General features: G+C 47.4%; 1 protein-coding gene and 1 pseudogene across 2 annotated transcripts in view; one reads left to right on the forward strand and one right to left on the reverse strand.

Annotated features, from left to right (window-relative positions):
* Positions 1-13,505, reverse strand: part of SCN11A (sodium voltage-gated channel alpha subunit 11) — a gene marked incomplete at both ends in the record, with an annotated part of 67,027 nt that overhangs the window by 52,342 nt on the left and 1,180 nt on the right. Inside the window, 5 exons of the mRNA XM_080934699.1 lie at positions 490-663; positions 3,370-3,464; positions 5,328-5,456; positions 9,889-9,973; positions 11,253-11,373. Coding sequence (XP_080790825.1) covers positions 490-663; positions 3,370-3,464; positions 5,328-5,456; positions 9,889-9,973; positions 11,253-11,373 — 604 coding nt within the window. The remainder of the gene's footprint in view (positions 1-489; positions 664-3,369; positions 3,465-5,327; positions 5,457-9,888; positions 9,974-11,252; positions 11,374-13,505) is intronic.
* On the forward strand, positions 6,088-7,444 carry LOC308434264 (regulator of nonsense transcripts 3B-like; annotated as a pseudogene). Its single transcript has one exon. The product of its transcript is annotated as a regulator of nonsense transcripts 3B-like (transcript).

Consider the following 13,505-nt stretch of genomic DNA (forward strand, 5'->3'; position numbering starts at 1 on the left):
TTGGCTTTGAGACTTTCCTTTTCCAGAGAAACTCGAACAATGAGGTGATTCTCTACACAGTGTGTGTGTGTGTGTGTGTGTGTCTGTCTGTCTGTCTGTCTGTCTGTGTGTGTTTGTGTGTGTGTGTGTTTGTGGGTGTGTGTGGTGTGTGTGTATGGTGTGTGTGTGTCTCTGTGTGTGTGTGTTTGTGGGTGTGTGTGGTGTGTGCTGTGTGTGTCTGTGTCTGTATATGTGTGTGGTGTGTGTGTATATGGTGTGTGTGTGTGTGTGTCTGTGGTGTGTGTGTGTATGTGTATGTGTCTGTGTATGTGTGTGTGTATGTGGTATGTGTGTGTGTGGTGTGTGGTATGTGCTTTTGAGCACATGCATGTGTGTCTCAGGATGTACAGTCTGGCCTTGCTCCTAAGGACAGAGTAGTCAAACCATAGGCGTGGGGGAGTTGATGCAAACCAACCGTGCACAAAAACAAAGGGTAAAGCGGGAACTTACCGTTGGATGCAGGGTCAGGGCCACAGTTGTGCTTAATACATTTCTGGTTCAGAATTCCCATGAAGAGCTGCTGACCAACCAGGGCAAAGATGCTGAGGCAAAAGAGAGTAAGGACCATCACGTCTACCAGCTTCTTCACGGAGCGCAGAAGGGCGCCTACAATGACCTTCAGACCTGAGAACATGAGACATTGGAGAGAAACATCCCTCAGCCCCTGACCAGACAAAGGCAACAGCCAAAGAGGGCTCGACCAAGGCGGGGGGACAGGGCTGTCAGGGGGCGGGGCTGTCAGCAGCAGGCTGGACATTGAGAAGTGATCTGCTTAAGGTTCTAACGCCCTGAGCTCCTAGCCTTCGGTACCATTACCAAAGCACTGAACCCTAGGTCTTCACCCCTGCTCTTTGCCTGTCTCGGGCTGCTTTGAGGAGCCAGTGAGAACACTTTGGGGGGGAGGGGTCGTGCCAGACAGATGCAGGAAACTCTCCTGGGTTTGGCTGTGAAGGCACCTCCACAGATGGGGGTCACGGGAAGCCCACACCAGAGAATGGCACAAACTTGTAGTTATGGTTATTAATTATTGGCAACTGTCTGGGTACAGAAAGGGCTGTGAGGCATAGCTTCACTGTAGGAGCAGAGGCACATGCTAGGGCAGGGAGGGTGTCTACATCTAAATGCCGCCTAGAAGCTTAGACTGTCAGTGATGTTAAGGCACATTCCTTCCCACTCAGCAATTCACTGGAGAAATTGTTACTAAGCATGTGCTACACCTGCGGCAAAGGTACAAAGTAGATTATCTTGAGACTCACTAGCAAATGCTTCAGACTGGGTCTGCAAGCAGAGGCTAGGAAAAGCCCTGATTCTGATTGGTAGCATTTAGAGGCTGTCTCGTATGGATCCTAAATCCCCCTTACCCCTGCAGACTTCAAGCTAGAAACAGGATGCCACTAAACAGTCTAGGATCCCTACGGAAGCACGGAAGACCCCAAACATTCAAAACAATGGGTCCTGTGTGGAGAAGCGATGATGTCGGGATCACCATACTTGATCTCAAACTACATGACAGGGCCATAGTAACGAGGCAGCCAGAGGATGTGAGGTCGCCAGCAAGAGAGAAACAGGGGACTGGGAGATGTTTACCCAGGTACAGCCTCCTCATTTTGACAATGTATCAGAGACAGAGATCAGATAAGGGATGTCTGTTTCTTCAACAGATGATGGTGGGGAAACTGGGGGTTCACATACAGAATGTCAAAACTCAGTTTGTACCTCTGCACAAAAATCTATTCAAGATGGATTAGAGTCGTTACTGTAAGACCCGAATCTCTGAATCTGTCCGAGAAAAGCAGGGGACAGCAACTCCCAGTGCAGATGTAAGCGGTGAGAAGAGGCCGTAGGCTTGGGGAGACGGGAGCAAGAGCAAAGGACAGAAGCATGGCAGAGAGAGAGGCAGATGACAGGACAGGACAAACCTTTGCCAGAGCACAGCTGACCGAGGGATGGGATGGGAAGCTGAGAACTCAGAGCTAAGCACTCGTAAAATCCTCCACGACTAAGTGGGCAAACAAATTCAGTGAAGATAAACATTTAATTGTTCTTTTGTTCGTTCACTCATTTGTTTATTTGAGACGGTGTTTCTCATAAAGAAACCACTGTCCTAAGATAAGAGACATATTTAAATTAAGTTCAATGTGACTTAATTTTTCACACCCTACTTTAAAAGACACCGCTGTCGTAGAATGATTTGACGCGGTCTTAAACAGAAGAAGACATGGGAAATTTTCAGGTTCAAGCCCTTTTGCCCGAATTAAACTTTTCTCGAAATCACTTTTCTTTAGTGTGCATTCGGTGACTGGCCATATGTCTGGATTCTGGTTGTGTTAATGGCCCAGGGAATTAAAAAATCCCAACGCCTGGATGGCTGCCTCAGAGGAATAACACGAGAGGATTCTTTAGGATGAGACTGGTTCCTGTTATTTCAAAAAGAACAATAAATGGCCGATCTGTATATGGGGGAAAATGCTCAGAAATTAGCCGTAAGGAAATGCCAGTTGAAAGTTCACTGAAAGAAAAACACTTTTTTGAGGGGACATGAATGTGTCAGTGTACAGGTTTGCTTCTGGGTACCCCTATAGGAGGCTTGGGAGGGGGAGGGAGGGAGGAAGGGAGGGAGGGAGGGAGGGGAATGATATAAGGGGAGGAAGGGTTGGTGTGAGGGAGGTGGGGAGGGAGAGGTAAGAGAAGAAATGGAAAGGGAGAAGAAGGGAAGAGGTTGAAAATGGAGAGAAGGAAGGAGAGAGGGAAAGAGTCAAGGGGGAGCTAATAACACCTGTAGGAGCTGGAGGGATGACTCAGTGGTTAGGAGCACTGACTGCTCTTCCAGAGGTCCTGAGTTCAAATCCCAGCAGCCACATGGCTGCTCACAACCATCTGAAATGAGATCTGGTGTCCTCTTCTGGTGTGTCTGAAGACAGCTACAGCACACTTACATATAATAATTGGTGGAAATATAAATGAACGCAGACACTATGGAAATCAATTTGGAGGACCCTCAAAACCAAAGGCAGACCTACCACACAACCTTGTTACACCACTCCTGGGTGTATGTACACCTGAGGTCAGCACACAGTCGAGATTTCTGACACCCATATTTAAGATGGGGTCATCCACAGGAGCAAAACAGCTGGCTGTGAGCTGCCCTACAGGGTTACCTGAAACCAAACCCAGTTCCTTGGGAAAGCAGTAAGAGCTCCCACCTGCGGCCGCCATCTCTGCAGCACCCCACCCCCACCCCCCACTCCTCCCACCTCCCATCCTGCGCTCTGCCCGGCCCAGGACTGGTTTAATGCCAGGGAGCATTTCAGCTGAGAGCCAGAGGCTTACCTGAGATGACCGAGATCGCCTTCAGAGCTCGGAACACTCGGAAGGTGCGAAGAGCCGAAAGGTTGACATTGCTACCTGGAAAACAAATCGCGATCCTAGAAGACAAAACACAGGGAGAACCCAGGGCTGCTAAGCATGCTTACATTACACAGAGGTCTCCTCGGAGGCCAGAGATCGGCAGCGAATGTCTTCCTCAGTCGCTACACCTTACCTTTTTTTGAGGCAGGTCTCTCACTAAACCCAAGGCCTACCCGTTGGGCCGAGTGGGCAAACTGGAGGTCCTTGCCTCTGCCTCACTGGAGCACGTAAGCCTCGGTCTTCAAACGTAAAGCCCTGAGGTGACTAGATGACCAGCGCCCTCTAGCACCAGGCCAAGTGCCAACCACAATGGCTGGCACAAATGCCTTCGAGAGATACACTGCTGTCACGCTGGCTTGATTTATTCTATCTACTTCATCGCTCAAGTGTCAAAACCATTTTTCATAAGGAAGAATCCTAATACTCAGCCTGAGTCACCTACAACTAATTCAAAATGGACCCCTGGGCATTGGACTGAGGTTGTCAGGCCGGGGTGGCTAGTACCTTTACCCCTGAGGTTGGGGATGTGGCTCAGCGGTAAAGGTACTAGCCACCCCGGCCTGACAACCTCAGTCCAATGCCCAGAACCCACATAAAAAGCCAGACGCAGAGGCACACATCTGTAATTCCAACACTCCTATGGCCCTACAGGAAGCAGAGACAGGAGGATCATCCAGAAGCTCGCAGACCGGCTAGCCTGGACTATGTGGTACAACATGAGCGGTCCTGTCTCAACAAGACAGAAGGTGAGAACGGACTCCAGGAAGTTGTCTTCTGACCGCCACGTGCATTCCATAGTATAAATAGTTGGGCGGGGTGGGAGGCCTTGGGAGGTGATTCAGTGGTTAAAGTGCTTTGCCTGCAAACATGAGGTCCAGAGTTTGAATCCCCAGAGCTCATGTAATAGTTGGGTGGGCATGGCCTCACACTTTAATTCCAGCCCTGAAGGCAGAGAGACAGGGATTCCCCAGAGCAAGTAGAGTAGCTATATCAGTGAGCTCTGAGTTTGATTGAGAAGCCTGCCTGAATAATAAGACGGATGGTTCCTACAACAAACTCTGGCTTCCACACGCATGCACGCCCATGTTTATGCATACAAAAACATGTCTCAATAAACAACACAAACAAAAAGCATACATCCCTTTCTCCTACTTATAACCCTCCCTAACGTCCCAGTTCTGACCCTCCGAGTAAAGACTGAATGAACTCCTTGGCTTGGTTTTTAAGATCTTCTGGGATTGCTCCCATCTCACCAATACAGACTCTGCCACCATCCTCCAAACACACACACACTGGACTTTAACACAAAGATCCCAAGTGGGAAATCACCACCACAATTCACTCAACATTAAAATTAAGAGCCCAAACTAAAAAACTTCTGGAATGAAACTCTTTGTGATCTCATAGTAGCCAAATATACTTTCCAGAGGTCTCGGTTCTCCATACATGCTCTGACACCAGTACTGCAGACCCTGTCCTAGTAACTAACACTAATCCCACCAACCATGTTGTAACCAACATGTTGTAACCAACATGTTGTAACCATGTTGTAACCAACCTTAATCCTCTCTTTTCCCCTGAACTCTGAGCCTCTTGAAGCTGTGCGGCTTTTCTGTTACTTTGTGTTTTGCTTTTACATCCCTGTGTTTACAGAGCCTAGCACAGAGGAGCCACCATTGGTCTGTTACAGGCGGGTGAGTAAGCGGAGGCGCACCCCAGTGGCTTCCTAGTGTTCCTCTGCATCAACCATTTCTACCCTGAGAGCTCCTTAACTTCAGGCCAGGCCGCTATTCTTGTAGATCCACACAGTGTCCCAAAGGAAGCAAAGGGATGTCTTTACCAACCCAAGTACCTCTCACAAAAATCTTTAACAGTCTTACGCTGTTCCAATGACAATGAAGTCCAGCCAGTTCCACGGATCTCGGAGGAAGGAAAACTCATCCACAATGAAGCCTCTTGCCAATATTTTAATCACAGCTTCTAAAATATAAATCCCAATGAAGACGTATCTACAAAGAAAATCATTTAGAAAAAGAATTGATATGATAAAGGACGAGGAAAGGAGCCACCTAGGGATGGGCCTTGGAGGTGGGTGTTGGCCCGGCATGCATGAGGCCCTGAGTTCGAGCCCCAGTGCCACACAAACCAGGCTTGGTGGTGCCTGCCTGTAGTCTTAGCGTCACTGAGATAGAATAGAAACAGGAAGGTCTGGGGGGCTGAAGAGATGGCTCAGAGGCTCAGGGAACTGCTTGTTCTTCCGGAAGACCAGAGTTCAGTTCCCAGAAGCCACATGAAATCTGACAGGTGTCCGTAACTCTAATTTTGGGAAGCCAGTGCCCTCTTCTGGCCTCCATGAGGTGTACAGACATACCTGCAAGCAAAACTCCTGTACACCTAAAATATATAAATAAAAATAAAATAAATAAATACTCTAAGTGTAGAAAAATAAGAGTTGAAAGGAAAAGACAGAAAATGATGTCCCACATAAACACTGTTAATAAAACTGAAACACCAATTCACAGTGTAAAAAATATATATATTAAAATTTTCCCCCGATTTGTGAGAGCTCTGCCCTAGAGTCATAGGTGCCTGGTGTAATGGCTTAGCAGCTGTGCCATCGCTCTAGAGAGCGTAACCGTGGCCATGAAGGAAGAAAAAGATCATGGCCCAAGGAGAAGCGAGTGGCCCTGTTAATGCCTCAGGGAACCACAGGCAGCTACCTTGGAGTCACTGCTGAAGACGCTGAGGGGAAAGATAGGCAAGATCACAACAGAGACAAGAAAGAAGCTTTGAGTGAGGTGGTAATTCGAAGGTTACCTCCCACTTTGACCATGGGGCAGCTTCAGGAACATCTTCAACTTATGCCTGAGCATGATGATTTTGAGTTATTTCCTAATAATACTGGTCTTTCTATATGGCAGAGCATATATCAACTTTAAAATCACAAGAGATTCTTCCATTCAGGGACAACTTTGATGGCTATGTATTCCTTGACAACCAAGGTCAGGAATATCATGCTATAGTAGAATTTGCACCATTTCAAAAAGCTGCAAAAAAGAAGGTTAAGAAAAGAGATGCAGAAGTTGGGACTATGAAGGATGATCCAGAATACAGAAAAAATTTGGAGAGTTATGCCACAGACAATGAGAAAGCATCATCTACTCCAGAGATGCTGCTGGAGGAAATTGAAGCCAAAAGTCAAGAATTAATAGCTAAAAGGACAATCCCACTGTTGAGCTTCCTGAAGAACAAGCAGAGAATGAGAAGAAATGAGGAGATGGGAAACAGAGAGAAAAAGACAAAGAGAAAAGAGAAAAAATGAAAGGAAGAGGAGAAACAAAAAAGAAAAGATACGGGAAAACTAAAGAAGATAGAAAGAGTTCCAGAAAGGAACAAGATAAGGGATGAACCAAAGATTAAGATACACGAGTTTCTGTTACAAGCAGTGAATCAGAAAAATCTCCTCAGGAAACCAGAAAGGGCAATGAAGAACTTGACAACAGACAAAACCAAGAGACTGGACAAAGAAAATCTGAATGAAGGAAGAGCCGGCGGGCACAGCTGCACTCTGCCCAGGTCTGATGATGAGAGTGTCAGAGACTGCAGAGAGAGGGACCGGGATTGTGAAAGAGACCAGGAGCGAGTGGAGCAAGAAAGAGAGAGCCTGAGGCGGCAAGAAGAGCGCCAGAGACAGCGACAGAGAAAGAGAAGGCTTTTAAGCAAAAGGAAGAAGAAATAAAGAGAGAGAAAGGCACTTCAAGATAAAGGAAAGAAGAGTAAGAATACAGGGGAAAAAAATAGGGAATAAAAAGAGGAAGTGGTTAAGAGAGACCGCATAAGGAACAAGGCTCGTCCAGCAATGCAGTTTTACCAACCAGGAGCTCGAAGCCGAAGTCAACTTTGTCCCGCCGATGAGAGCATCAAGCCTGGAGATTCCCCAGTAAACAAAAAGCAAGAAAGTGGCATTAGCCATAGAAAAGAAGGAGGAGAGGAGTGAGAAATTCAAACGGCCATGGGTGAAGGAGGAGAGGAGTGAGAAATTCAAACGGCCATGGGTGTCCCGACTGTCCAGGCAACCAACAAACATGAACTATGCTGTCCAGAAGAGCCTTCAGGGCAAAGGAACAGAGAACAAGAAGAGGGGTCACTGTGCTGGTGGAGCACTACAGAGGAGTGTGTCTGGGCAGAAAAAGATCCCAGGTCAGAATCAAGGGACCATTTCATTGTTTTCTACAGTTTCCTCAAGTTAATATTAATGTCTCGGGAAAAGATGGTAGCAAGCAAAAATTGTCAAGTAAGGGCTTAACTTTGTATGACAGCTAAAAGGAGCAGGTTCAAAAACCAGCAGGTCTTCCTAACCCTGGCTTGGAGCATCTTGGTTCTAAGTGTTGTTGGGATCAAACTGCTTTGCGTTGTTGGTGTTGAGTGTTGACTCTGTAGTGCAGAATCAACAAGCATGTGACCTTAGCACAAGCAGAGGGGAGGACAGAGCAGATATGGCCGATGGAAACAATGTAATAGTCATGTTACATCTGACTCCTGTGACCAAAGCTTTCGTAATTACAGCTTGTCTTACTTCTGTAGACTTAGCATCAAAAAAAAAAAAAAAAAAAAAAAACTTGTAAACATCTCATTTTTGCCTTTAGCATTTTTTCCTATTAATAGGTAAAATGTAGTCCTTGATTACTGACGATCTGGTCTTTTTTTATCTTAGGTCTGATGATTTGAGTGCATACCCTCTCCAGGAAGGAAACTACAGCAACGTCTGTTCCTGTTATGGCAGCTTTCAGCCTTAGCTTGTTTTCTAATGCTGTCAATAAATTTCTACTTCAATCAAGTAAAAAAAAAAAAAAATTCACATAATCTCATTCTGTGAGCAAGACTGGCCTTGAACCCATAATGCTTTCGACTCTGCTTCCAAAGTTCTGGGATGGCAAGTCCTGTCAAGAGTCATATAAAGAACTGTTTTAAAGATTTACTTTCATTTATGTTTATGTGCATGCGCACACCTGTGGGCATGCGCACAGGCCTGCAGGTCACTCAGAGGCCAGAAGGGGGCATCAGATTCTCCAGAGCTGGAGCTATATGCAATTGCAATCTATCCAGTATGGGTGCTGGGACCTGAAAGAAGAGTGACCTTCCGTCCGCTGAGCCTTGTCTCCAGCCACCATGAGCTCTGTACTTTTCAAACCCATTTTCTTCAGACCAAGTCTCACTCAGTAGTCCAGGCTTCCCTCCCATTTCTGAGCACCCTACTCCACCTGCTGACTGCCAGGAAGGATGGGTGTCTGCCACTGTGCCTGGCTAAGACAAACATGTGGCCACAGAAACTGTTGAATGTAAAATGTGCTTTGGTTGGTTTCAATGCTGACGGCGGCAGAGTAAACCCATACAAGCTTGTCGGGAAACATTCTGTATATGGATGTGTACTCAAAATAGAAAATGTAAATACATTAATCACAAAGGCAAAATATAAATATAAGGTCTGAATATGTACTTAAGAGCATTATGGTGCATATTTGATTCAGGAAGATCCTTTCTAATCATCTATCCCTAGAAAAATAGCAATCTAAAAGTAGCTGTATACAGAAAGATGGCTGTGAGGAAACTAACGCTAAAAACCAGAGGCTTTGAGTAACTACAGTTTACCAAGTAGACTGTTACATAACTATCTAAATAGATCCCCCATTGAGCCTTGTGGGCACGAAGAATTTAAAATCCAGACACAAAAATGTATGTGTTCAGAGGGGAGGCATAGTATCTAAATTCACGCATTTATGAAATTGCCAAAAAACAAAGAATGACAAGTTCGTGCGTGCTGTTTGCTACAAGTATCGTTTAATTCTTCTAAGGACTTTTTTTTTATATCTACGAAAATAAAATCAGCTCTGCCAGCATTTATGTTGGAGAAGTGAGATCCACCCCCTCCCCCCTCAACTCCAGTTTGAGACAGCCATTCTTTGAAGCATACTTTTTGTGGTTTGGAGTGGTGTTTTGGGTTTTTGGGGGGGTGATGGTTTTGGTTTTGGAGAAAGGTTTTACTGCAGCCCAAGCTGGTCTTAAGTTCAATATCTATCTGAGGGTGCCCTTGAGCTTTCTGAGCCTCCAGCCTTACCTCCCAAGTGCTGAGACCACAGTGCACACCTCTGTGCTAAGTTTCTGTAGTGCTGGGAATGGAATCAAGGGCTTCAAGCAAACATCCTACCAAGGGAGGCCCTCAACTAGCTTTAAAAAAAAAAAAAAAGGAGGGCTGGAGAGATGGCTCAGTGGTTAGAGCACTGGCTGCTCTTCCAGAGGACCTGAGTTCAAATCCCAGCAACCACATGGTGGCTCACAACCATCTGTAGTGAGATCTGATGCCCTCTTCTGGTGTGTCTGAGTGCAGGTACGGTGTGCTCATATAGAATAAGTAAATCTTGTGGATGCAGGGACAATACTCACTCGGGGATGTCATTGCTTCTGTCCATAGAATTAGCCATGAACATACAGTTGATGATCACTGTGCAGATGATGAACATGCTGAAGACTGTGACCAGGACTGGTTAAGGCACAGACACTGGGGGAGGTGACAGAATGATGGGGGGGTCTCTGAGTTCGCATGCAAATACATCTGTTCTCTGTCCCCACCTCTGGAGAAGGTTTAACTGGCCCTAGGTTGGGGATATCTGTAGCTCACACCTGCAATCTCAGCACCAAGGAGCTGAGCACCAAGAACATCTATAGTTCTACATCTATAGTCCTTGGGTCACAGAGGGTCTGGGGCCAGCCTGGACTACCTAAGACCCAGATGCCATTGTGATCTGGGGACTCCCCACAGAGTCAGCAACCACAGCCTTAACTGATTTATCCTTGTTGAGATTCTGTAAGCCCCGCCCCACCTGGCACTATAAAAGGGGCTGGCTGCCCCTCACCTCACTCTCTTGTTCTCTTGCTCTTTCCCCCCATCCCCTCCCCCAACCCTGTGTGCTCATGGCTAGCCTTTTCTTCTCTACTTCTCTCTCTCTGCCCCTACTACCCTCTTAACTCCCCTCCCATGTCTGAATAAACTCTATTCTATCCTGTACCCTCATGTGGCTGGTTTCTCAGAGTGAAGAGATGCCTCCACAGAACATATCCCCCGACTCTCTTTATCTTTTTCCTAACAATCCTCATCCCTTCCCCGGCAGCGGCAGCGTGAGAGGGAAAAGCCCAGAGTGCTGCACGCTAAGCAGGCACACCAGCTTCCTGGCCCTTCCTCTTTCCCTTCTTGTTTCCTTTCCTCTTTCTCCAGAGAGTTCTTCTCTACTGTGCCACCTAAATAAGAGTCCCTCCCACAGACCCTGTTTCCAGGAACCAGGTGTACGGACCCACACTGGCTTCCCTCTCTCTGGTCTAAAACAGCCTAGCCTCTTCTGTGCTCTCTTAGACTCAGATGCCTCTGGGTGTGTCTCCTCCTGAAGCTGAGGCTCCCGGGCCACAGTTGGTCACACACTCACCACCCCACACAGTGTCAGACACACTCCAGAAGCACTTTGGGAACAAAGACTATTTGTTTCCGCTGAAAACGGAGCTGGTCGAGCGCACACTGAAGCCCTGTGTTCAACCCCCAGCATTTCGTAAACTGTGGAGGCATGCCCCTATAATCCCAGAACTTGAGAGGCAGAGGTGGGAAGATCAAAGTTTGAGGTTATCTTCTGCTACATGGGGATTTCAAGCATAGCCTGAGCTACAAGATCCGGACTCAAGTTAACAATAATAGTGACAATAGGACACACACGGATCCTGGCACTTGCACAGGTTTCCCAGCCTGGACCTGGAGAAAGGATATGAATGGACAGAAATACGAATCATTAAGTTTCTGATGGGATTAAAAGGCCCCAGAATGAACAAGGCCCGCTTGGCACTGAAGCGGTAGATTGTTCTCTTCTTGTTCAACACCATGAACGTCTGTGAAGAAAAAAAATCACAACACAAAAATTAACATACCAGCAAAACAACGTTCTTCCAAGACCCATTAGAGAAAGTTCTAGGGAACCACATCCTAATGATGGCGGTCTCTGGTGGCAGAATTATTGACCAGTTACCCTGTGACTCTGGAGGCCACCTGATCATCAGCCACAAGATCTGCGCAGTGCAAGCCCCAGGGGAACACGCCCCACAGACTTGTCCACAGGCCAATCTGACAGAGGCATTTTCTCAACTGATTTTTCTTCTTCCCCAATGACCTTGGCTTGTGTCAAGTTGACAAAGAACTAGCCAGCATACACTCGTGTCCTCGGTTCTTCTTCCCGACACGTGTCCCTGAGCACCAGGAACAGAGCAGCCCTGGACAGCCGCTTGTCACTCGTTAGCTTCTGTCATCCACCCCAAACTCTCCCTTTCCCACTTGACAGCAGACCTAGCTGATCTGAGACTGAGAGTCACAAAAGCCATCTCATCACCACAAAAGAGGGCCATTCCTGTATCCCATCTTACTGTCCCTCTGGTGTGAAGGGAAATCCCACTTAGCCGTATGGTCTAGCACGCACTTTCTCGGGTTAGGAGGGCAGAATGCCCACGGCCAAAGCTAGAAAAGCATTGCAGAGGTTCACAGCAGAACATTCCACCTCCTCCTCCCCTCGGGAGTTGCTGGGCACGCTGACTGGGAAGCCCTCTGTCTGTAGGGAAAAGTACAGCCATGTCTGTCAGTCTCACCTTCATAGTAGTATGAAAGGGCCATGGGGCTCCTTCAGTGCTGGGAATCTATGAGCCCAAGACTTGTTAGAAGGGCTCTGTGCCCTTCCTTTGAGTAAACAGACCATTTCCGGGCAGAGAATGACCTCTTTGAGTGCAGTCTATCTCAGATACACACACACACACACACACACACACACACACACACACACACACACACCCGATGACACAGGGAGGACAGTCACCCCTGACAACAGGGGGAGGCCCTTCACCGCCAACAACAGGAGGTACAGTGCAGTTCGGCTCCTGTGAACTTGGCTCTCCAGAAGCTTCCTCTCACTGCCTTAAATATTTCAGCTAATGGTGCATTTAACAACACTTGCCAGAGCGTTAATGACTAGAAGGATAAGAACCAGCTCCTCCTACCTGCCCACTGACACATCTCCACCTCTTTCCTCTGTAGAAGCCGCTAGGGGAGGGGAAGGCTAAGTTGCCAAGAACTGAAGAACTCTTGAGATTAGTTCCCACTTGCTTGACCTTACAAACCTTCCGTTCCTCATCTGTAGGGTAGAGCGCTCTCAAGTCACTGTTGAGCGAGCACACATACCCTGTGAGGTGTGCGGGGCTCAAAACTCGCCTTCCAGTTCAAAGGACAAGCCCAGACTAGGAAGAAGTGGCCCTAAAACCAGAGCCTGCCCTCTGGGAGTCTGCAGCTCACAGGCTACTGCCTGTCCTGAGGGCTTCCTACTCAGATCCAAGGCAAAGAGAATTCATTCTCCCAGGTAACTCTCCCCTGACAACCGCGCCTCCAAGAAGCGCCTGGGATTCTGAGGCACAATGAAAGGAGAAATGAGGAAGTGTTTTTATTTTCTCCTTCGTTTCTCTGTCCTGGTGTTCTCTCAATGGCCCCTTCCCCACTTGGTCTGGAAACTTTGATGTTCCCACTCATCCCACTCATGTACCCAGACAACAGAGGTCACGGGTGTCAGCAAAAGATGCTCTTAGCATCATGGTCATTACACTAAACATTTCCCCAAGCTCCCAGCCTTGGTCTGATGAGGTAGGTTTCCCAACCCCCACTGGTCCATGATGACAGCAAGGCCACCTGGGCCTTTCAAAAGAGGGAATTCTCTGAGGGGCAGGTGACCTCATAGCCCAGGCTTTCAAGGAGCCAAGGAGAGCCCAAAAATCAGATTTTCTCATTCTGAAGTCATTCTAGAATTTCCAGCAAGAATTACCTCTGAAAGGGCTGGAGTGATGGCTCAGTGGTTAAGAGCATTGGCTGCTATTCCAGAGGACTTGGGTTCAATCACCAGCACCTACACGGGCTCTCACAAGTATCTATAGCCCCAGGTCCAGGGGACCTTACCCCCTCTTCCAGCCTCCGCGGGCACTGCACACACATG

Source organism: Micromys minutus (genome assembly GCF_963924665.1).
Source record: "Micromys minutus genome assembly, chromosome: 21".
Classification (NCBI taxonomy): Eukaryota; Metazoa; Chordata; class Mammalia; order Rodentia; family Muridae; genus Micromys; species Micromys minutus.